This window comes from Simochromis diagramma, unplaced genomic scaffold (assembly GCF_900408965.1).
Source record: "Simochromis diagramma unplaced genomic scaffold, fSimDia1.1 OVJJ01000463.1, whole genome shotgun sequence".
NCBI lineage: Eukaryota > Metazoa > Chordata > Actinopteri > Cichliformes > Cichlidae > Simochromis > Simochromis diagramma.
The window spans coordinates 5379114-5402381 of record NW_024386941.1 but is presented as its reverse complement, the minus strand read 5'-3'; the positions used below and the strand labels follow the sequence as shown (position 1 = coordinate 5402381).

Genomic DNA, 23268 nt, shown 5'->3' with positions numbered 1-23268 from the left:
CTGCATTTTGTTGCCTTGTACTTGTGACATGTACAATGATAATAAAGTTGAATTCTATTCTATTCTATACTGCTGTGATAAAAGGCACTGGTTATCATAGAGTCTCATATACATAACTGGAACAAACAGACTGTTTTGTGTCGGAAACATTTTAGTTTATTTCTTATGTTTCCTACATTTAGCCTGTAGTTTACTGGTGGTTATTTTAATAGTAATGCCCTTAACATTAGTTTATTTAGCTAAATTAAGTAAAACTTTTAGTACTTGATTTGGATACTGAATACAAACTTAACAAAAAGATTTTTGTTTTTCTACCTTTGTGAATCCATTAATAATCCCAGAAGTATACATGTCACGGGGTGACGTTACATGTTCTGGTCAAGGTGACTTTAATAAAGCAAGAGAAGCACAACAGTTCGGAGCACTTTAGGCAACATTACATTTGAAAAATGGCACCCTTGATTTCTGTAAATATTAACTTGATTTTAATTATAATGTGAAAATATTTTAGTAACAATGTAAATTAGTAAATTCACAGTTGTCTTTTTCTAACCTCTTAAGTTTAAAATGGAAAACCAGTCCTTTGACTTTAGTTCCGAGTTAACCCTTGATCCATTTGTTATCCCACCTGGAGGAAAGTATCCTATATTTTTTCTTGGCATTTCAATTTGTATTTTTGGAATTTCCTGCAACCTGACCTTGTTGGCTTTAATCATATTGAACAGAAACCTTCACAAACCCATGTATTTCATCCTATTTAGTCTTCCACTCAATGATCTCATAGGACTATCTGCAATGTTACCAAAAGTACTTTCAGATATTGTTACAGAGACACACAAAATAGACTATCATCTCTGTGTTTTACAGGCATTCCTGCTCCACATGTATGGTGGTGGCATTTTGTTTATTCTTGCAGCAATGTCCTTTGACCGTTATGTTGCTATTTGCATGCCCTTGCGCTATAGCTCTGTCATGACACCAAGATTTATTAGTTGTATCATTGTACTAGTTTGGGGCCTCGACTTTGTCTTGATTGTATCACTGTTCTCTTTGCAGGCAAGACTTCCCAGGTGCAAACATGTTGTTATGAATGTGTTTTGTGATAACCCATCTCTCCTGAAGCTGACGTGTGGAAACACAACAGTCAATAATATTATGGGGCTGTTTAACACTGCTGTTATACAAGTTGTAAGCGTATCCATTCAGGCATATTCCTATGTTAAAATTCTCATTGCATGTGTGGTTACAAGGAAATCAGAAACAAAGGCAAAAGCTGTCAACACGTGTGTTGCACAGTTAGTTATACTCTTCATGTTTGAGGTTGTGGCAACATTCACGATTTTATCTCACAGATTCAAAAATGTTTCGGTTGACATGCAAAAGATCATGGGCATGCTCATTTTTACTGTACCTCCACTTCTGAATCCAATCGTATATGGGTTGTATACAAACGAAATACGAAGCACTCTCCTGAGAGTCTTAAAAAATAGAGTATCTATGTGAATATTTGCTTACTGTTAATCAAATCATAAAAATCTTCTTTGAGCTGCAATAAAAATGAAAACACTGCGTCATCTGATCAGCACTTTGAAAACTGTAAGAGCTACACATGAAGAAGTAATGTAAAATAATGACACACACACAAGAACAGACACATAAGCCATCTGCATCACTGTGGAAAAATCTGCAGTTTCCTGTATTACAGGAAATATTATTGTGGATTTTTTGTGTCTGACCTTTTTGCTAATGTAGTTTGACTCAATAACACTTATAAGATGTAGCGATTCTTAAAATATAGAGATAAACATTCATCCCACTTAAAATGAATGATTGTTGACTACATCGTACTGCAGTTATGAAAACTTGTTGTTACTTTTATCCTGATCTTTTTCTTTTGGTTTTGTGATGTGTTTTGTGATGTCAATATATTGACAATATACTGCACATGCTCAATACATCAAAGTACATTTTTCTGATCATCTTTATTATAAATGATAATATATTTAGATTCTATTTTTATACAGATTTTTGAATTACAGAAAATATACTCATGATCCATAAGAAAAATGGAGAAAAGATGGGAGATATTTGTGTTGTGGTTTATGTCATGGCCCGTCGGAGAGGCTAGGGATTTTCCAGTGCTTCTGGTGTCCACCCTCAGAGGTTCTGGTGTCTCACCTGTATCTCATTCATGAGCAAATCAGCAGGAGGGTTATTTTGGCCAGCACTGCCTCCCACTCATCCTGCTACCTCTTAGTGATAACTAGGCGTCCCTTATGGTTAGCTTCATCCCAGTTTTCTTCATGTGCAACTTTGTTTCTATGCGCTTCAGCTCCTGGTCGCAGTCTCCCAGATCGACGCTCGGTTGCCATTCTTTTTCCAGCGCTGGTCCTGCTTGCTTTCCTCACCTGCAAACTGCTCTCAGAATCCATAACCTTGCTTACGTGCATGCCCTCCTGCCCATCGTGCCTTTACTAGACCCCTCTGGAGAATCTGGAAAACTTTCCACTTTTCTGGAAGACTTTCCACCGTTTTCAGTGTTCATGCCCTGCTCTGGACACTCCCACAGGTACCCTCCCCGAAGCGTCTCAAATTATGGCCTGCAAAACTCCCTTCAGTCAGTACTCACCTCCAGCTTTCCTCTATCACCTTAACAGTCCAGTAATCTTCCTCTCCTCTGTTTCAGAGTTCTTGTTCCGCTCGCATTCTCTGCCAGTGACTCCTCGTGATGATCTGCTCTCTGCTGGTGTCTCCTCATGTGTATTCATGTTTAGCAAGATTCCACTCTTGCTGTGTAAATAAAGACTTGTGAAAAGTTAAGTGAGTTATTGAGTCTGCTTTTGGGTCTGAATCTTGCTTGAACTTCTGGTTCATGAGAGTTTATAAATACATACACATGAAGTTGTTTAGTCACAAAACTAAATAAATAAAAGAGCATCTAACCCCATCGCCTTACCCTTAACCAAATCTCTATGCAGAATTTGTAAGGGAGGGATATTACTTTTGGTTGTGTAATTTGTTTGATGTTCATTTATAATCTGCTTGTACTCCGAGTTTTACTGACCAATCCCATTTTAGAATGCTTTGGTCTTATACAAGTAAACAGTCTGTGTAGAAAACAATGGAGGGCATGCCTTTACCTAAATACAATCTCAAAAACTTCATCTCTTTTTAACATGTCTTACAACTATTTGTAAACAAGGACCATCAGGTAAAGCTCATCAAAGTTGGTCAGTAGACAGACTGATTGGTTCCCAGATTGCCTTTATGTTAAACTCTGTTGGAAGTGGTGCGAGAGAAAGAGCACAATCCTTACATAGTTATTTAGTAATCTTTCATTTTTAAGGATTCAAGTCAACCATAAAACACTTGTAAAGTATCTAAATCCCCATGCTAAGAAAAGACCTGACATAGTGTATCAGAATATAGCTTAGACTGACTTCAACAAGAACATAGTATCAGAAGGCATATTAGTCACTATCAAGTATACTGAGGTTGTGCACTGCACTGGTATTCTGCAGAGGTCTAAGCCTTTGCAGTATTAAAAAGTAGATATGGATACAGCCTAGGAAGTGATATACATTGAGAAGCAGAGTTGATAAATCAGGGGTGTCCAACTCCAGGCCTCAAGGGCTGGTGTCCTGCAGGTTTTAGATATCACACTGGGTCAACACACCTGAATCATAGGATTAGTTCATTACCAGGCCTCTGGAGAACTTCAAGACATGTTGAGGAGGTAATTTAGCCATTTAAATCAGCTGTGTTGGATCAAGGACACATCTAAAACCTGCAGGACACTTGCCCTTGAGGCCTGGAGTTGGACACCCCTGTCATAAATGAAAGTGAAGAAAAGTCAGGGGCCCAGGCAATAGAAATTACAGAGATGAGAAGGGATAGGAAACAATGCAGAAGACTATGGCCCTTCACAGGAGGCATCACCAGCAAGTCAAGGAAGTTGCTGATGTCAGTAAATCCTCTCCATGTCTAGGGACTGGCTTAGCGATAAGATTTACAAGTTTATGTAAACAAAGTTGTTTGACAAGTCGTGGGCAAAGGGGACTGGAATGTACTGCAGCTTACTGTAACTGCCGCAGGACTGATGATAGCTTCAATCTCATATGGTCCAATGTAACATGAAGCGAGCTTATGGGAAAGGCATTTCGAGCCCCAGCTCCGACAGTCTCTGTCATTGTGTCCTTGGGCAAGACACTTCACACTTGCCTACAGGTGGTGGTCAGAGGGCCCGGTGGTGCCATTGTCTGGCAGCCTCGCCTCTGTCAGTGCGCCCCAGGGCAGCTATGGCTACAATGTAGCTTACCATCACCAGTGTGTGAATGTGTGTGTGTGAATGGGTGGATGACTGAATGTAGTTTAAATCGCTTTGGGGTCCATAGGAACTAAGTAAAGCGCTACACAAATACAGGCCATTTACCATTTAAAAGGATGTTCAGCCCCCTCTTTCCATTTCCCTAGTGCCAACTTCACTGCTAACATCTCCCAGTTGGCCACATCATAATTTTTCTCTGCAGGAGGTGACAGAAAAATGCACAAAGTTGCAGCTTACCTGTTAGTCCAGAACACTGGGAACAGAGAACAACCCTGACTCCAGAGTCTGATGCAACTACTTCTATGATAAATGGTTTTGTGGTATCTGGGTGGATCAAAACAGGTGTTTTAGTAAGACAAAGGCAGTTTTGGCTTCAGTGGACAAGACAGGCAGGACTTTGGTGGAGGTGAGGTGTGGTGGGTGCTTGTGTGACGTGGAAGTGAGCCCTTCACTTACAGGTCGGACCTTGGCTGGGTCGATCTTCACCTGTCCTCCTGCCAAAATATAACCCAGAAAAATGACAGAAGAAGAGTGGAACAAATTTCTTGGCCTTGACATACAAGCGGTTCTCGAGGAATCGTTGCAGGATGGAGTGGACATGGACACAGTGCTCCTGGGGGGTTTTGAAGAAAGTCAGGATATCATCAAAGATCATCAAAGATGCTCAGAAAATCTCTTAGAATGTCATTTACTAATACCAGGAAAACTGGAGCGTTAATGAGGATAAAGTTTTATATTGAATGTGGTTTTCCATTCATCTCCGCTCCTGGATACAGACCAGATGATAGGCAATGCGTAAGTCAAGTTTAGTAAAAATAGTTTCTATGTGCTTACAGATAATCTTGAAAAACTGATAAAATGATGAAAGCTGACCTGTTGATATGTTGTTGATGTTTGTGTAGGTAATTAATGACATGATATAACATTTCTGATCCTTGATAAATCCCTTGTGAGGCAGTGGTTAAGACCATGTGAATCTAAAGATGAACTTTAAGATAACACCTAATACTCCAGAGAACTGCCTGCTGTTCAGAGTCACGTCTATAAAGCCTTTAATCCCTATGAATCTTTTACTAGGTTGTCATTGCCAGCACTGACATACCGGTAACTGGATAAAGATGAGTGCTTTGTGTGTATGTACAATGTTGTGCATATGTACAATGTTTTTTCTTCTTTGAAGCGACTGACTCCTATAAATATGTGTGTGTGTTCTATGAGCTATTTAAATTTAAGGTCAAAACATTCTAAGTTCTTTTTTTTAAGAGTGCAAATTACATGACATGAAATGTATATGAAGTTCTTTGGAGAGGGAGGATAGAGTTTGTTGATTATAACTGAACTGTAACATTTAATCCTATGTCTTCTTTTTATATATTTTCTATTATGTCCTTTGAGGTACGTAAATATTGTCTTGCTCATTAGCAAAGAAGCGATGATTGACTTCTCAATTTTTATTGTGTGAAAAAGCAACAAAATGAACAACCGATACAACACATCCTCTTTTTTACAGATTAATGTCTTTAATCTCTCCTCTGAGAGTGTTTTTCCTGCATTTCTTTTTGCAACTCTGAGTTACATGATAATACTATTTTGCAACCTTACTCTAATCCTCACCATTGTGCTGAATAAATCTCTGCATCAGCCAATGTACCTAATTCTGCTGAATCTTCCTATCAATGACCTTATAGGTTCATCAGCTCTCTTTCCACAGCTCATCAAAGAAATACTGAAGAACAGTGGGATAATGGAATACTCAGCTTGCGTTGCTCAAGCTTTCTTTATCCATATCTATGCAGCAGGCACTGTGTTCAATCTGAGTGCAATGGCATATGATAGATACATTGCCATATGTTACCCACTGCAGTACAGTACTGTGATGACTAATGCCCATATCATGAGAATAATCACCATTGTATGGATGAGTTGTTTAGTTTTAATTGCTGTGCTTTTTTTCTTACTTTTGCGCTTGCCTCGTTGTCGATCTGAAATGACAAACCCCTATTGTGATAATGCATCTCTGTTGACTTTGGTCTGTGCTGACACAACTATTAACAATATCTATGGGCTTTTGATAAGTGCTTTTTCACAATTAGTGGCTAATGGAATTGTTTTCTACACATATCTCTGGATCCTCATAACTTGCTTTAGATCTAAACGATCAGATACAAAAGCCAAAGCTCTGCAGACATGTGCTACACATCTGATTGTTTTTCTCTTGTTGGAGTGTCTTGGTCTTTTCACCATCATATCATATAGACTAAATAATGTTTCACCCCATTTCAGAAGATTTATGGGTTTGTCAACTTTAATTTTTCCCCCAACACTGAATCCAATCATCTATGGTTTGAAAACAAAGGAAATTCGAGAAAAGGTGTTGAACTTTTTAAAGAATAGGATGTTTTCATCTTAATGCACTCTTTCAAAAGAATCTGATGTATCATTCTGAAACATTTTAATTGTTTTATTTTCCCGTATTTATCCTGCTGTCTGACATTAATTCAGCCACTCTGTCGAGTCTTTTAAAAAATGCTGATTAAGTTTTCTGATGACAGATATTGTAGTGCTTTTTGAAAGAATGTAGGTTATTACTTTATTTTTTAGTTATTGCTTGTCATTATATTCTTTTGCATAAAAAGTAAATGGAAACTTCCAATTACACTTTTTTCTCGTTGTGTGACTGTTTTCACAAAAATCAAATAAAAACCTTTATTTTCATAGAATATGAACTTTTATACTTTCATATACATTGTATATTATCAATCATCTTTTTCCATTTTAATATCTGTATTATTATTAGTATTATTGTTATAACTAATACTACTACTAATAATAATAATACAACAATTTAAATATATAATTCCATCATTTCATTTTAATGTCTATTTATATTCAGTACATTGTTTATGTGAAGTGTGCTACATAACTCAGACTGATTTAAACATATATCTGTCATGATCCGGCAGTGTGCAGGGAGGAAATGGACCCAAACACAAACTCACTAGAAACAGGTTAGAAATCAAAAGGGCAGCTTTAATTGCTGAACAAAGAACGTCTACAAAACCTAAACTGAGAAGAATCTAACAAAACACACACAGGGAGACACAGGGAGCATGAGGGAGATCGCGACACTGACACAGAGAAACACAGGGCTTAAATACACTGGGAAATAACGAGGGGAATGAGACACAGAAGGGGAACACAGGTGGGAGAAATCGGACATAACTAGACCCAAGGGAAGCGAAACTCAATACATTCACGTAGGACACAGACCTTCAAAGTAAAACAGGAAATGTAACATAGACGCAGACTTGACTAGGGGAGACAGAGCAACTAAGAAACACAGAGAACAATAACAGGGAGATACAGAGAACAATAACAGGGAGACACAGAGAGCGGCTAACTAAATACTCAGAAAACTAAAGAGAATACAAGAAAACCAAAGTAAGACACTAGACTAAAGAATACATGGGGCAACAAAGAGAACTAAGATCATAATACAAAAACTCAGAGACACAAGAAACTCAAAACACTGGGTCACCGACCCAGGACCGTGACAATATCTATCAATAACATCTTAATTAAGGCTCCTTACTACATTTCTCTTCTTTAAATCTCCAGTTTAGAGGAATGAACATTAAGTAGAATGTGAGTAATTTTAGTAACTCACTATGACTTTAGTTTATATACAATAAATCTTTATTCCGGTGTCCTATATCTCCTCTCGACAGGTTAATATAATTTTTATTGCTGATTTTTTCTCCCCATCGTAATCATTTTCACTAGAATATTTTATGACAGAGATATTTTACTAATGCACACTGCTAAAAACAAAACAAAACAAAACAAAACAAATAAAAACAGGATCAAATGACCCCCCTGTCTTTTGTGTGATACTGGGCTATATATATCAGGCTATTTGACCTAATTGGATATTTTTCTGGATAATAGGATGACAACATAATACGCATAAATAATTACCAGGTTTATCACCATTCATCCACAAGTTTCTGTGTGGTCATTGGTCCCCTGGAAAAGAAATGAAATGGTAAAAGCTCATCTTTTGGGGCTGAAATACCTTCAATAATTTAACATTGGGGACTCAAGTGGATTAAATTATTTATTTTGTTTTTGACAGGTTTACAAGTACTGCAATTAAATGGGCAACTGGGAATATTACTGAAGTTGCCATTGCTCACCCTATAGTGTCTATACAAACTGTTATCAAGTCCTATCCACTTCATTAGCTCTATATTAAAAATATTCCAACATTTCAGTGAGCATTTTGGTCTAGCTTATTTCTAAAGAAAGAAGGAAAAAAAAAAACAGAGTGCCGTTGTACATAAAAGATCTTCACCACTGTTTCCTGCCAAGAATAGATGATGTTAGGGTTCCAAGCATAAATGTCATAACACAGAGCACATACTGTTTTTTGCAATGTTCAATTAGAGCGATTATGTTTGATTTCCATGTGCACGTTTGTGCATGTTCTTAGTGAGATGATAATACATTTTTGATTCTTCACAAACCCTTAAGTCTTAACCAGAGATGGGCAGTAACGCGTTACTTGTAATGCGTTACTGTAATCTGATTACTTTTTTCAGGTAACGAATAAAGTAAGGGATTACTATTGCAAAAACGGTAATTAGATTACCGTTACTTTCCTGTAGGAACACTGCGTTACTGCGTTACTAAAACTGTGATTTTTTTGCAAGAATGTCTCATGACAGTGACGTAAGCGAGTGCGACGTTCGTGACAACAGCTGTGTGCAGATCAACAGTGGATCATATATCGAGTGCGGGAGAGAGTATGAGCATGCAGCGTTTAAAGCTTGGAAGTACTGACCTTATTTTGAGTTTGATTCCATAAAAAGTGACAAAAACATTAGCGTCCGTTGTGCGTGGGAAGAAAACTTCTTTTTAAAGCGAAAACCCCCCCCCCTAAACTTCCAAGCAAGCACTGAGTGCGCTACGACGTAATGGGAAACTCACAGAGAAACTCGTGGATTCTTCCACTGACCGCTGCGGCACACCTGCACCAGGGTAAACCTCCGCCTATGCCACTCCTGCTTTACAGGTGAAAATAGAGCAACAGGACCGCTAGTCTTTGATGTTATTTATTTTCTGCTGTGTTTTACTTGCATCTATTTGAAAGAGTGAATGTAAACACACAAAAAAATATATAGTTTATGTGCTGGAATGTGCAGAAAATAAGTTTAAATGTTAAACAAATTTCTTCCAGTCAGAGAATGTTGCATATAATTTAATTTTTGCTTGATGCATAAAGTTAAAAGGTTAAAACTAATAAAACAAGTTTTAAAAAGGGACTTTTCCATTTGATTACATTTTGTATGATGGATTATGCAGAAAAAGTAGAATTGGGCTGAAAGATCTATCGCTTTATCACCTCTTCAGGTTGTAAATCGTGTTTTTAAAAAGTAACTAAGTAACTAAGTAATTAATTACTTTTGAAAATAAGTAATCAGTAAAGTAACGGGATTACTTTTTTGGGGGAGTAATCGGTAATTAGTTACTGATTACTTTTTTCAAGTAACTTGACCAACACTGATCTTAACTAACAATCTAAAGATGAGCTTTGCATGAACCCTCTGTCTGTAGCCTGTTGTGCTGACTCTATCCCCATCGCCTTACCCATAACCAAATCTCTATGCAGAATTTGTAAGGGAGGGATATTACTTTTGGTTGTGTAATTTGTTTGATTTTCATTTATAATCTGCTTGTACTCTGAGTTTTACTGACCAATCCTATTTTAGAATGCTTTGGTCTCATACAAGTAAACAGTCTGTGTAGAAAACAATGGAGGGCATGCCTTTACCTAAATACAATCTCAAAAACTTCATCTCTTTTTTAACATGTCTTACAACTATTTGTAAACAAGGACCATCAGGTAAAGCTCATCAAAGTTGGTCAGTAGACAGACTGATTGGTTCCCAGACTGCCTTTATGTTAAACTCTGTTGGAAGTGGTGCGAGAAAAAGAGCACAATCCTTACATAGTTATTTAGTAATCTTTCATTTTTAAGGATTCAAGTCAACCATAAAACACTTGTAAAGTATCTAAATATATCGGAATATAGCTTAGACTGACTTCAACAAGTTATATCACTAAAACATAGAATCAGAAGGCATATTAGTCACTATCAAGTATACTGAGGTTGTGCACTGCACTGGTATTCTGCAGAGGTCTAAGCCTTTGCAGTATTAAAAAGTAGATATGGATACAGCCTAGGAAGTGATATACATTGAGAAGCAGAGTTGATAAATCAGGGGTGTCCAACTCCAGGCCTCAAGGGCTGGTGTCCTGCAGGTTTTAGATATCACACTGGGTCAACACACCTGAATCATAGGATTAGTTCATTACCAGGCCTCTGGAGAACTTCAAGACATGTTGAGGAGGTAATTTAGCCATTTAAATCAGCTGTGTTGGATCAAGGACACATCTAAAACCTGCAGGACACTTGCCCTTGAGGCCTGGAGTTGGACACCCCTGTCATAAATGAAAGTGAAGAAAAGTCAGGGGCCCAGGCAATAGAAATTACAGAGATGAGAAGGGATAGGAAACAATGTAGAAGACTATGGCCCTTCACAGGAGGCATCACCAGCAAGTCAAGGAAGTTGCTGATGTCAATAAATCCTCTCCGTGTCTAGGGACTGGCTTAGAAGACAACATGGAAATTCTTTGTGATCTTATGGCAGAAAAGGCCCTAATTATTGGAGAAATAGAGGGAGGTAGAGCCAGCTCATAGTTTCATGGTGTTAGATGAGATACCTTGGGCATGACTGGGGCAGGAAAAGAGACATCTGTGCCTAATTTGACTTAGAAGTACTCTCAACATGCACCAGCAAAAGGTGGCTGAGAACAGCAGAGCTAAAATCTTGGGACTTCAAATCCCAGGTTGCCAAGATATGCAGCATAAGATGCTGGTCATGAAAGTCAATCTAAGCTCATTGAACCTTGAACGTGCATATATAAGTGTTCACATTTGAAACAATTCTCTACTTTACATATTTGGCAACCACTCCTTTATTTTTAAAATCAAAGGAGGGTAAAGCATGCCAAAATTATTAATGAGGTATACTTCAAAGACTTTTTCTGAATAAAAGTAAAATTTTACATATCTACTTCTATGTAAGGACTTACTTCATGCAAAATGCTCCAACAGCTAGCCTCATGGGCCATCTTTGGCATATATAAAGAACAACATCATCATCATTGGTAATTACAGCACTGTAAGGGTGAAGTTAGGGTGATGCAAGGCTTCAGGAAAAAACAACAACACAGGTACAACTAACTTTGTGTTTCATAATCAAATTGAAATTGCTTGTTAATTTATGATAATTTCTTTTAACTGGAGAAATTCGATACAGATTTTGACAAGCAGGAGGAACATATTGTTTTCCATAGGAAAGGAAACAGTTTAAAGATTGTATAATTATGTATACTAATTCATCTACAAGTAGCCTTCTAACACTGCAAACACTGGGCTTATCTAGCACAGATATCTATCCAGCATTTGTATTTGGAACACTTACCTATTTAATTATTATGTTTTCCAATTTGTTGGTGTTAACAGTCATCGCTATGAATAAAAAACTACACAAGCCCATGTTTATCCTGCTGTTCAACTTGCCCATTAGTGACATAGTGGGTGCAACGGCTTTTTTTCCTCATCTCATTTTTAGCATTGTGGCAGAGAACAGACTTATTTCCCACCATGCATGTATTTTTCAGGCTTTTCTGATTCATGTTTATGGTACAGGAAATTTACTCATCTTGAGTGTCATGGCATATGACAGATATATTGCTATATGTTTTCCACTGAGGTATACAACCATTATGAATTCACATAATTTAATGAAAATGATTGTTATAACATGGTTCATAAATTTGTCAATGATGTTTACATTGTTTATTCTGCTTGTACGTTTCAAAACATGCAGAACAAACATTGTAGATTTTTACTGTAACAATCAGTCATTAGTAAAATTAATCTGTGACGACACCAGTGTGAACAACTACTATGGATTAGCAACTATATTCCTGCTTATGGGAGGCCCGTTGGCACTAATTTTGTACACATATGCACAGATCTTGCGTACATGTGTCATTACTAATCATACAGATGCCCGGCAAAAAGCCATTCAGACATGTGCTACACATTTAATTGTTTTCTTAAGCTTACAAATCAACACTGTCTTTACATTGATTTCTCACCGCATCGACAGCTCATCCCCTGTTCTGAGAAGAGCATTTGGTGTGTCTGTTCTAATTTTTCCCCCTTTCCTTGATCCTATTATATACGGACTGAAAACTAAAGAACTAAAGCAATGCATAGTAATGTTTCTAAAACGAAATGTGGGTTTAACAATGTAGCCACTTTTCCGATTGAATGTGCTGTTTACATATGTCTTTTTTATTCTACAGAGTAGGTTAACTTCTGTTTCAGTTGATAAACTGATTAAATCTTGATTGCTTTTTTATCAAATTATTTAATTACAATCTAACTGACATAAGTTAGTCCTTTGAATACTAAGTTTCTTCGGAGAAATCTTTTCTTGATCTCCTCTGTGTTGTAGTTTTTGTTCTCTTTTTTTGTAAATCAAAGACCACCAATGAAGCTAAAGAATAATCTTTATGCAAAAATAATGATAAAATAATAATTTAAAAAATTACAAGATTAGCACATGCAGTTACTTTAGAATAATATAGAATTGTGAACTTCTGCTCATGTTCATTATAATTATTTTAACCTCCTGCCTAGTGACTGTTATGAAATTAATCTAATATTGATTTCAATGATATTGGAATTTATATTCAATGTATATTGCAAATAAGTAAATGCATTTAGTAACATGTGAATCATATATGGTTTTTTTTTCTTTTTTACTAATTCTTATGGAATTTGTATGAGTAACATGTTTATTTGTGTATTTATGTTTTCATGTTTTCGATTTTATCATTGTGCTTGTGTCAGAATAAAAAACTCCTGAAATTTCATCGTTGACTCCATATGATAACATGATAAATAGACAAGAAATAAGGAAAAAGAATTTAAGTTTGTTTTAAGATAAGATGCGATGAAATAAGATAAACCTTTATTACTCCCACACCTGGGAAATTTGTTGTTTTTTTTAGCCCCTATGATTTTCATTGAGAGTGCAACAAAAGTAAGCTTATCAAAATGCCACTGAGGTTGATTTGATTCTAAAGTTGAGTCATTGAGAAGCCTGAAAACATTACTTCATTTTAAGTTAACCACAGCATACCTACTGAAAGTACTTCCTATAAATGCAGAGTTATAGTTTATTTCTTGTCTCCAGAGCACGTCTGTAAACTTTGGTAATTTCTTTATTAAACAGGAATACAGAACAACTGAAGCAGTCATGGGTAGTTAAATACAAAACTGTAATAAGAAAACAGATCAAGCATTTTGTAAAGACTGATCACAGATGCACTGATGCACAGTGTCATGGCCCCAACAGAAAATATCACACATTTGACGACAAAGCCTGTTAACAGAGTTTGGTATTTAGGTCATTACTGACTTTGTTAATTTGTGTTTCACCCAAAATATAGATTTCTGTTTATACACTTTGTGTTACTCAAGGCAACACAAACACACTGCCTTTTCTGTACCAGCAATATTGTCAAAGGGGCCTGGAGCCCAGTGGGAGCCCATGGAGCGAGCCTTTGGGAAAGGCATTTCAGTGGATTGTCTTTAGCAGCAAGCCATACCCTTTGCCCAGGCTGGTTCCTGGGAGCAGGTGTCCTTAGGCTGTCTGCACAGCAGAAGTGAAGATTGCTTGATCTGAATAGCGCCTTCTCGGTCCAGATGCATCAACATTGTTGCAGATGGTGTGGAGGGAGAAGGTGAGTCTTGGCTTACGGAAACAGAGGTGTCTTCAAAGCGTGAGAGACCAGTTGCAGATGGGGTTAGTGTGTTTTGTGTGTATGCCCAGGGAAGATGTGTAGACCATATTGGTGGTTTTGCGTGGTGACACAGCAGAGAGCTGATTGCAGTTTCTGTTTGAGATGCTCGGTTTGGCCATTGGTTTGTGGATGATAACCGGAGCTGAGGCTGACCTTTTCTCCAAGTGCTGAGTCGAAGGCTTTCCAGAACTGAGAAGTACACTGTGGACCTCTATCAGAAACAATTTCCATAGGTATCTAGCTTGAACTTCCTAGAATCTGGATGGTAAAAGACTGATCATTTGAAGTGAGCAAAAACAAAGACTATAGACTGGCTTGACAGACATTAATTTTCTTAGCCGTTCTTAAATAGGTTAACTTTTTATGGTCTGTCCAGATGGTAAAAGGATGTTCAGCCCCCTCTTTCCATTTCTCGAGCGCCAACTTCACTGCTAACATCTCCCAGTTGGCCACATCATAATTTTTCTCTGCAGGAGGTGACAGAAAAATGCACAAAGTTGCAGCGAACCCATTAGTCCAGAACACTGGGAACAGAGAACAACCCTGACTCCAGAGTCTGATGCAACTACTTCTATGATAAATGGTTTTGTGGTATCTGGGTGGATCAAAACAGGTGTTTTAGTAAGACAAAGGCAGTTTTGGCTTCAGTGGACAAGACAGGCAGGACTTTGGTGGAGGTGGGGTGTGGTGGGTGCTTGTGTGACGTGGAAGTGAGCCCTTCACTTACAGGTCGGACCTTGGCTGGGTCGATCTTCACCTGTCCTCCTGCCAAAATATAACCCAGAAAGATGACAGAAGAAGAGTGGAACAAATTTCTTGGCCTTGACATATAAGCGGTTCTCGAGGAATCATTGCAGGATGGAGTGGACATGGACACAGTGCTCCTGGGGGGTTTTGAAGAAAGTCAGGATATCATCAAGACATACGAACACAAAGATGCTCAGAAAATCTCTTAGAATGTCATTTACTAATACCAGGAAAACTGGAGCGTTAATGAGGATAAAGTTGTATATTGAATGTGGTTTTCCATTCATCTCCGCTCCTGGATACAGACCAGATGATAGGCAATGCGTAAGTCAAGTTTAGTAAAAATAGCGGCTCCATGAAGGGGTTCAAAAGCTGAGTTAATCAAAGATAGTGGGTACTTATTTTTAATTGAATATTGAATAGTTTTTATTATCTTATTTGTTATCAGCCTCCTCAGTATTGCAAATATGTGTCTACGGCTCAGCAATGCTTGGCTTTTGTTGTTTCACATGTCACTGCCTCTGTGTCTGTCAATATGCAGAAAGGGAAAAAAAAGTCAGAAAAATAGACAAAAAAAAGACCAATTATTAATTGAACAATCTGAATATGTAATCCAATCATTTAATTTTAACATCTTTTTTAGTGTATAGTTTTTTTAAACTATGTTAAAAAAAAAAATTCCCTACTCGCCCCTGTGGGCGGTCAATCCTTCAAGCTCAGGTCCTCTACCAGAGACCTGGGAGCTTGAGGGTCCTGCGCAGTATCTTAGCTGTTCCTAGGACTGCGCTCTTCTGGACAGAGATCTCCGCTGTTGTTCCCGGGATCTGCTGGAGCCACTCGCCTAGCTTGGGAGTCACTGCACCTAGTGCTCCAATTACCACTGGGACCACCGTCACCTTCGCCCTCCACATCCTCTCGAGTTCTTCTCTGAGCCCTTGGTATTTCTCGAGCTTCTCGTGTTCCTTCTTCCTGATGTTTCTGTCATTCGGAACCGCTACATCGATCACTACGGCCGTCTTCTCATGTTTGTCTACCACCACTATGTCCGGTTGGTTAGCCACCACCATTTTGTCCGGCTGCATCTGGAAGTCCCACAGGATCTTAGCTCGGTCATTCTCCACCATCCTTGGGGCATCTCCCATTTTGACCTCAGCACTTCCAGGCCATATTCGGCACAGATGTTTCTGTACACTATGCCGGCCACTTGGTTATGGCATTCCATGTATGCTCTGCCTGCTAGCATCTTGAACCCTGCTGTTATGTATCTGGGTTGTCTCAGGGGCATCTTTACACAGCCTGTACCTGGGGTCTTGCCTGGTGTGATAGACCCCAGCCTCTATGGATCTTGTACTCAGAGCTTGTTCTTGTGCTGCCATGATTAGTGCCTCTGTGCTGTCTTTCAGTCCAGCTTTGTCCAGCCACTGGTAGGATTTCTGGATATCAGCCACCTCCTCTATCTGCCGGTGGTACATACCGTGCAGGGGCCTGTCCTTCCATGATGGTTCCTCGTCTCCCTCCTCTTTCTTGGGTTTCTGCTGCCTGAGGTATTCACTGAGCACTTGGTCAGTTGGGGCCATCTTCGTGATGTATTCTTGGATGTTCGTTGTCTCATCCTGGACTGTGGTGCTGACACTCACCAGTCCCCGGCCCCCTTCCTTCCGCTTAGCGTACAGCCTCAGGGTGCTGGACTTGGGGTGAAACTCTCCATGCATGGTAAGGAGCTTTCTTGTCTTGATGTCAGTGGCTTCTATCTCCTCCTTTTGCCAGCCTATTACCCCAGCAGGGTACCTGATCACGGGCAGGGCGTAGGTGTTGATAGCCCGGATCTTGTTCTTACCGTTCAGCTGACTCCTCAGGACTTGCCTGACCCTAGCGGCCTCTTCATGGTTCCCATTCGCCTGCGGGATCCCCAGGTACTTGTAACTGTCCTCTATGTCTGCAATGTTGCATTCTGGTAGTTTGATCGCCTCCGTTCTGACTACCTTCCCTCTCTTTGTTACCATCCGACTACACTTCTCCAGCTCGAACGACATTCCGATGTCATTGCTGTATATCCTGGTGGTGTGGATCAATGAATTGATCTATTGTTCACTCTTGGCATACAGCTTGATGTCATCCATGTACAGGAGGTGGCTGACAACTGCTCCATTCTGTAGTCTGTATCCGCAGCCAGTCTTGTCAATTATCTCACTGAGGGGGTTAAGGCCTATGCAGAACAGTAGTGGGGACCAAGGTTATTACCGTTAACAAAAACTAACGAAATAACAAAAACTAGAAGTGAAAAAACATTTTCGTTAACAGAAATAAAAATAAAAACAAAAAAAGGAAAACTAACTAAAACTGTAATGAATGTTCACAAAACTAACTAAAATTAACTGAATTTATAGCAAAAATGTGTTTAGTTTTCGTAGATGTGTGTATGTCATACAATAGTCAAGGGTTAAAATGAAGTTTAGTTTTCAGATTTTTTTCTTGCTGTCTAATTATGCCAGCAGGTGGCAAGTACGTTAGTCGAGTCGTCTGTGTTGCTGCTCCGTCCACGCGCAGAATCATGTCAGGAAAAGTCAGGAGAAAGCACCAGAGTCCAATTTGGGATTACTTTGAATATGACTGTGTTTTGGATAAAGCAAGTGTCTTGTAGTGGAAAGAGACAAATTATGAGGGACATTTCTAAAGGGAAAAAAATCCCACAAACCTTAAAGTGCACTTGAAAAGCTCACACAAGAAGGACTAACCTAGCTTACCTTGAGAAGGTAAGGGAGCACACTCAACCCTCATCCCCAGAAACAGACGCTAACCCCAGGCAAGGCAGCGTGATGCATCCCGAGACAACAGGACTGGGATATCTACATAACTGTGTGAGTCAATTGCCTTCAAAAAGTTTATCAATTCACTTGAACCAAAATTATGAACACCCGGTGCTGCAAGAGTTAATAGTCTCATTGGGGCCAAGATATACATTTTATAGTTGTCTGGTATCAATGGTTGTTCATCTGCCTTTATTTATTTATTTAAAGAACCCATAGGTGGGAATGTGAGTTGTCTGTCTCTGCGTGTTAGCCCTGCGACAGACAGGCGACCTGTCCAGGGTGCAGGGTATGGTAGCTGGAATAGCAACATACCCAAGGATAAGCAGAAGAGAATGACTGATATGATGAAACTGGGATTTTGTTACACTTAATTATTGCAAACACAACTAAAACTAACTGAAACTAATCAAAACTAAACTGAAACTCAGATTTTCAAAAAAATAAAAACTAAACTAAATTGGCAAACAATTGGTAAATACTAATTAAAACTGATATAAAATTGAAAATCTGAAGTCAAAACTAAATAAAAATAAAAACTAATGAAAATTGCGAAACTAGTAAAACCCTGGTGGGGACAGAGCATCTCCTTGGTAGATCCCGCACTTGATGGTGACTTGTGCTATGGGCTTGAGGTTGGCCTCCAGTGTTGTCCGCCACATCCCCATTGAGTTCCTGATGAAGGCTCTCAGGGTCCCGTTGATCTTATATAGTTCTAGGCATTCCAGGATCCAGGTGTGGGGCATTGAGTCATAGGCCTTCTTGTAATCAATCCAGGCAGTGCACAGGTTGGTCAGTCTGGTCCTGCAGTCTCGGCTGACTGCTTGGTCTGCCAGTAGCTGGTGTTTTGCGCCTCTGGTATTCTTGCCCATCCCTTTCTGTGCCCCGCTCACGTATTGACCCATGTGCCTGTTCATCTTAGCCACTATGATGCCTGACAGGAGCTTCCACGTGTATATGTTCCCTTCGGTCCTTGTCGTGTCATTGATGTTGTCTACGCCATACCTGTTTCCAGTCCAGCCAGGTTAGTCAGCTATTTCAGTTCAGTCAGTCCTCCGTTTCATGTCCTGTTTATCTGCTCATCATAATAAACACTAGCCTTCACCTATCTGAGTCCAGCGTTTGGGTCCTCTTTTCCTCGCATCCACACACGATACAAGCCCTGACAATATCATTCTTGCTTATTATTATTATTATTATTATTATTATTATTATTATTATTATATAATTTCCCCATCATAATCATTTTCAATAGAATATTTTAGACAGATATTTATTAATGCACACTGGACAAAACAAAACAAAAAACAGGATCAAATGACCCCCCTGTCTTTTGTGTGATACTGGGCTATATATATCAGGCTATTTGACCTAATTGGATATTTTTCTGAATAATAGGATGACAACATAATACTCATAAATAATTACCAGGTTTATCACCATTCATCCACAAGTTTCTGTGTGGTCAGCAGAGATGGGCAGTAACGCGTTACTTGTAACGCGTTACTGTAATCTGATTACTTTTTTCGAGTAACGAGTAAAGTAAGGGATTACTATTGCAAAAACGGTAATTAGATTACCGTTACTTTCCCGTAGGAACACTGCGTTACTGCGTTACTAAAACCGTGATTTTTTGCGAGAATGTCTCACGACAGTGACGTAAGCGAGTGCGCCATTAGTGACAACAGCTGTGTGCAGATCAACAATGGATCACATATCGATTGTGGGAGAGAGTATGAGCGTGCAGCGTTTAAAGCGTGGAAGTACTGACCTTACTTTGAGTTTGATTCCATAAAAAGTGACAAAAACATTAGCGTCCGTTGTGCCTGGGAAGAAAACTTCTTTTTAAAGCGAAAAAAACCCCTAAACTTCCAAGCAAGTACCGAGTGCGCAACGACGTAATGGGAAATTCACAGAGAAACTCGCGGATTCTTCAACTGACCGCGGCACACCTGCACCAGGGTAAACCTCCGCCTACCGCAGTGCTGCTTAATAGGTGAAAATAGAGCAACAGGACCGCTGAGTCTTTGACTTTATTTATGTTCTGCTGTGTTTTACTTGCATCTATTTGAAAGAGTGAGTGTAAACACAAAAAATATTTTATTTTATGTGCTGGAATGTGCAGAAAATAGGTTTAAATGTTAAACTAATTTATTCAACTCAGAGAATGTTGCATATAATTAAATTTTTGCTTGATGCATAAAGTTAAAAGATTAAAACTGATAAAACAAGTTAAAAAAAGAGACTTTTCCATTTGATTACATATTGTATGTGCTGAATAAATCTCTGCATCAGCCAATGTACCTAATTCTGCTGAATCTTCCTATCAATGACCTTATAGGTTCATCAGCTCTCTTTCCACAGCTCATCAAAGAAATACTGAAGAACAGTGGGATAATGGAATACTCAGCTTGCGTTGCTCAAGCTTTCTTTATCCATATCTATGCAGCAGGCACTGTGTTCAATCTGAGTGCAATGGCATATGATAGATACATTGCCATATGTTACCCACTGCAGTACAGTACTGTGATGACTAATGCCCATATCATGAGAATAATCACCATTGTATGGATGAGTTGTTTAGTTTTAATTGCTGTGCTTTTTTTCTTACTTTTGCGCTTGCCTCGTTGTCGATCTGAAATGACTCACATTTACTGTGATAATCCATCTCTGTTGACTTTGGTCTGTGCTGACACAACTATTAACAATATCTATGGCCTTTTGATAGTTGCTCTTTCACAATTAGTGGCTAATGGAATTGTTTTCTACACATATCTCTGGATCCTCATAACTTGCTTTAGATCTAAACGATCAGATACAAAAGCCAAAGCTCTGCAGACATGTGCTACACATCTGATTGTTTTTCTCTTGTTGGAGTGTCTTGGTCTTTTCACCATCATATCATATAGACTAAATAATGTTTCACCCCATTTCAGAAGATTTATGGGTTTGTCAACTTTAATTTTTCCCCCAACACTGAATCCAATCATCTACGGTTTGAAAACAAAGGAAATTCAAGAAAAGGTGTTGAACTTTTTAAAGAATAGGATGTTTTCATCTTAATGCACTCTTTCAAAAGAATCTGATGTAACATGCTGAAACATTGGACATTTTTCACCTTCATTGTCCTCCTGTTATGTGAAATTATATTGTATGTTATTGTTTACTCGGTCACGTCCTTTTCTAACCCTAACCCAAAAGCAGTGCACATTAAAATTTCTGAAATCAAACAATTTTTGAAAACTACAACACAAGCAATTAACATCTGATTAAAGACTGAAGGTAATATTTTTTTATTGTGCATTGTTACTTTATCATTAATGTTTGTCATTATACCATTGCATAAAAAAATAAACGCATACTTGAAGTTAATTACAATGTTTTTGCTTTCTTATGTTGTATGACAATTTTCTAAATAAATAAACAAACACTGTTTAGTAGGTACCACAGCAGTTGGAATAATTATAATCATTGATAATGATCATTTCTGATTTGGTTTTAGAATTATGTTGTCAAATAATGTAACTTAAACAGGTGTTGCCCTGCAGATAAGATACTGCTTTTATGCACTGATTATCATCAAACGAGTATTTACTATTGTAATATGTGTAATTAAATTATTATTATTATTATTATTATTATTATTATTATTATTGTAGTCTACTTGCCAGATATCCTTCGGCATGATGCAAAAAGTGCTTGTATGAATGGGTGAATGAGGCATGTTCTATAAAGCGCTACATAAGAACTATTCCCTTTTACAGTATTAAAAAGATCAAATTTACTCATTGAGCATTTTCATGTTTAGCACCAAAATATCACCATTTATCTTTTACATAACTGCATGGTAATGATACTACTTGTATAAAATAGGAGAATAGGGAAATGTATTTAAGACTCAGAAAGAGTAGACTTTAATTAAAAAGTCTAATCTTTATGCTCTTATTCCAATATTATAGTACTTAAAGTCTAGAATAAAAAGCAAACTTAGTTTTTGGTGTTCTATAGGTCAGCTGTGTGTGTCGTTTCGATATTAACTAACTTGAATTCTGCATTGTATTTTAAGGCATTTATGAAGTCATTCCAAAGGAAATTGAAATCAGTGTAAATTTATTGTGATTTTCTAAACCTGATCTGTACATAATGTGAAGTCTAAGAAATGTGTGGTTCAGTGCTTAAAACATTAAATATAAATACACATAAAATTAAGAGTGATGTCTGTAACTGTTGTATACATCGCAGATTAAAATTACTTCTTCATATTGCTGGACAATATAGAATATAGTCTGACTACACCAGAGGGCGCCAGCAATACAATCTGAATTCATATCGACATTAAAACTGAAACTGTATGGACTTCATTTCATTCAGCAGTGTACATCTCTCTTTCATTTTGTGTAATCTGCAGCCCTCTAGTGTCTTTGAAGGCACATTAAATGTCTCACAGAACATTACATCTAGTATGGTCTGATTAAACACACACACACACACACACACACACACACACACACACACACACACACAAATTACAGTTCAATATTCCATTTCACTATTGCTTATTTTATCAACTGCTATCCTCAATTTTTGTAGAATTACACTTGTTACTCAACTCTAGCTTCTTAAATGTTTGAACACACTTGGCAAATAAATGTGATTTTGTTTAAGAATAATTATGTTTTCCATGAGTTTAATACTTGTAGGCTGCTTGATATTAAATCTATCAATAAATAATAATTAAATACAATTTGTACTACAGAAACATTGTGTATTACATTCTCATTACCTTAGGAAAACTCACAAACTTAACTACAAAAAAACCCCAGACTTGTTCAAAATTATGACAAAATATGCTTAAGCAGATCTGAAAATGTTCCTGTTATTTATGACCGACCTCAGTCACATATACTTTGTCTCCACATTGTGGTAAAACTTGATAATGCACACCTTGATATCATGGCTAGACTAAGACTAAGACAAAGAGTATCTACATAGTCACTTTCTATTATAAAGAAACATTTCATAGAAAATTCTTTAATTTCCATTTTTACTATTCTGTAATATTCACTAAAGCAGCAAATAAATAATGTGTGGATGAGGAAGTTCTGTTATGAGGTAACTAGCCTTCCTGTCATGGTCGGGTCAAATCTGACCGATTTACAAATTTAAAAATTCATAAATATTGTGTTTTACATCCGATTGCCTTGAGGCCTTACTACATCCTCCATATTATGCACTTGAACATATAAAAGTGATGAGCACCTCTTTTATTGAATTTTGAGTGTTTTAATCAACTTTGTTACATCTGTGGTGTTCCCGGTTAAAAGCCAGACCGCCATAGGAAATGAATGGGAATCTAACAACATCTGACAACAGCTTTCCACTTTGCCACATTCAATTTTAAGCAAGGCTTTGTGTCATGAGACAGTTAGGTGGCAGGCA

At 38.0% G+C, this 23268-nt stretch overlaps 4 protein-coding genes across 4 annotated transcripts; all 4 read left to right on the top strand.

The window, feature by feature from the left end:
* The first annotated feature begins 567 nt into the window (after window positions 1–567).
* LOC120737005 (olfactory receptor 52B2-like) lies at window positions 568–1503 on the top strand. Its single transcript, XM_040037436.1, has one exon. The coding sequence runs from the start codon at window positions 568–570 to the stop codon at window positions 1501–1503; it is 936 nt and encodes a 311-aa protein (XP_039893370.1).
* A 4295-nt stretch (window positions 1504–5798) lies between these two features.
* LOC120737004 (olfactory receptor 52D1-like) lies at window positions 5799–6737 on the top strand. The gene has a single exon (XM_040037435.1). The coding sequence runs from the start codon at window positions 5802–5804 to the stop codon at window positions 6735–6737; it is 936 nt and encodes a 311-aa protein (XP_039893369.1). The 5' UTR covers window positions 5799–5801.
* A 5042-nt stretch (window positions 6738–11779) lies between these two features.
* LOC120737003 (putative gustatory receptor clone PTE03) lies at window positions 11780–12718 on the top strand. The gene has a single exon (XM_040037434.1). The coding sequence runs from the start codon at window positions 11780–11782 to the stop codon at window positions 12716–12718; it is 939 nt and encodes a 312-aa protein (XP_039893368.1).
* A 6038-nt stretch (window positions 12719–18756) lies between these two features.
* On the top strand, window positions 18757–20892 carry LOC120737001 (olfactory receptor 52D1-like). The gene is made up of 2 exons (XM_040037433.1): window positions 18757–18853; window positions 20072–20892. Exons 1-2 carry the CDS (start codon window positions 18757–18759, stop codon window positions 20890–20892), a joined length of 918 nt encoding a protein of 305 aa, XP_039893367.1.
* Window positions 20893–23268: the final 2376 nt, after the last annotated feature.

What these genes read in the sequence shown, in the direction of transcription:
- LOC120737005 (XM_040037436.1), top strand. Translation starts at nt 568, where the DNA reads ATGGAAAACCAGTCCTTTGACTTTAGTTCCGAGTTAACCCTTGATCCA.
- LOC120737004 (XM_040037435.1), top strand. Translation starts at nt 5,802, where the DNA reads ATGAACAACCGATACAACACATCCTCTTTTTTACAGATTAATGTCTTT.
- LOC120737003 (XM_040037434.1), top strand. Translation starts at nt 11,780, where the DNA reads ATGTATACTAATTCATCTACAAGTAGCCTTCTAACACTGCAAACACTG.
- LOC120737001 (XM_040037433.1), top strand. Translation starts at nt 18,757, where the DNA reads ATGATGCCTGACAGGAGCTTCCACGTGTATATGTTCCCTTCGGTCCTT. An exon ending in CCTGTTTCCAGTCCAGCCAG is followed by an intron (nt 18,854 to 20,071) that starts GTTAGTCAGCTA and finishes AGTTAAAAAAAG; the next exon opens with AGACTTTTCCATTTGATTAC.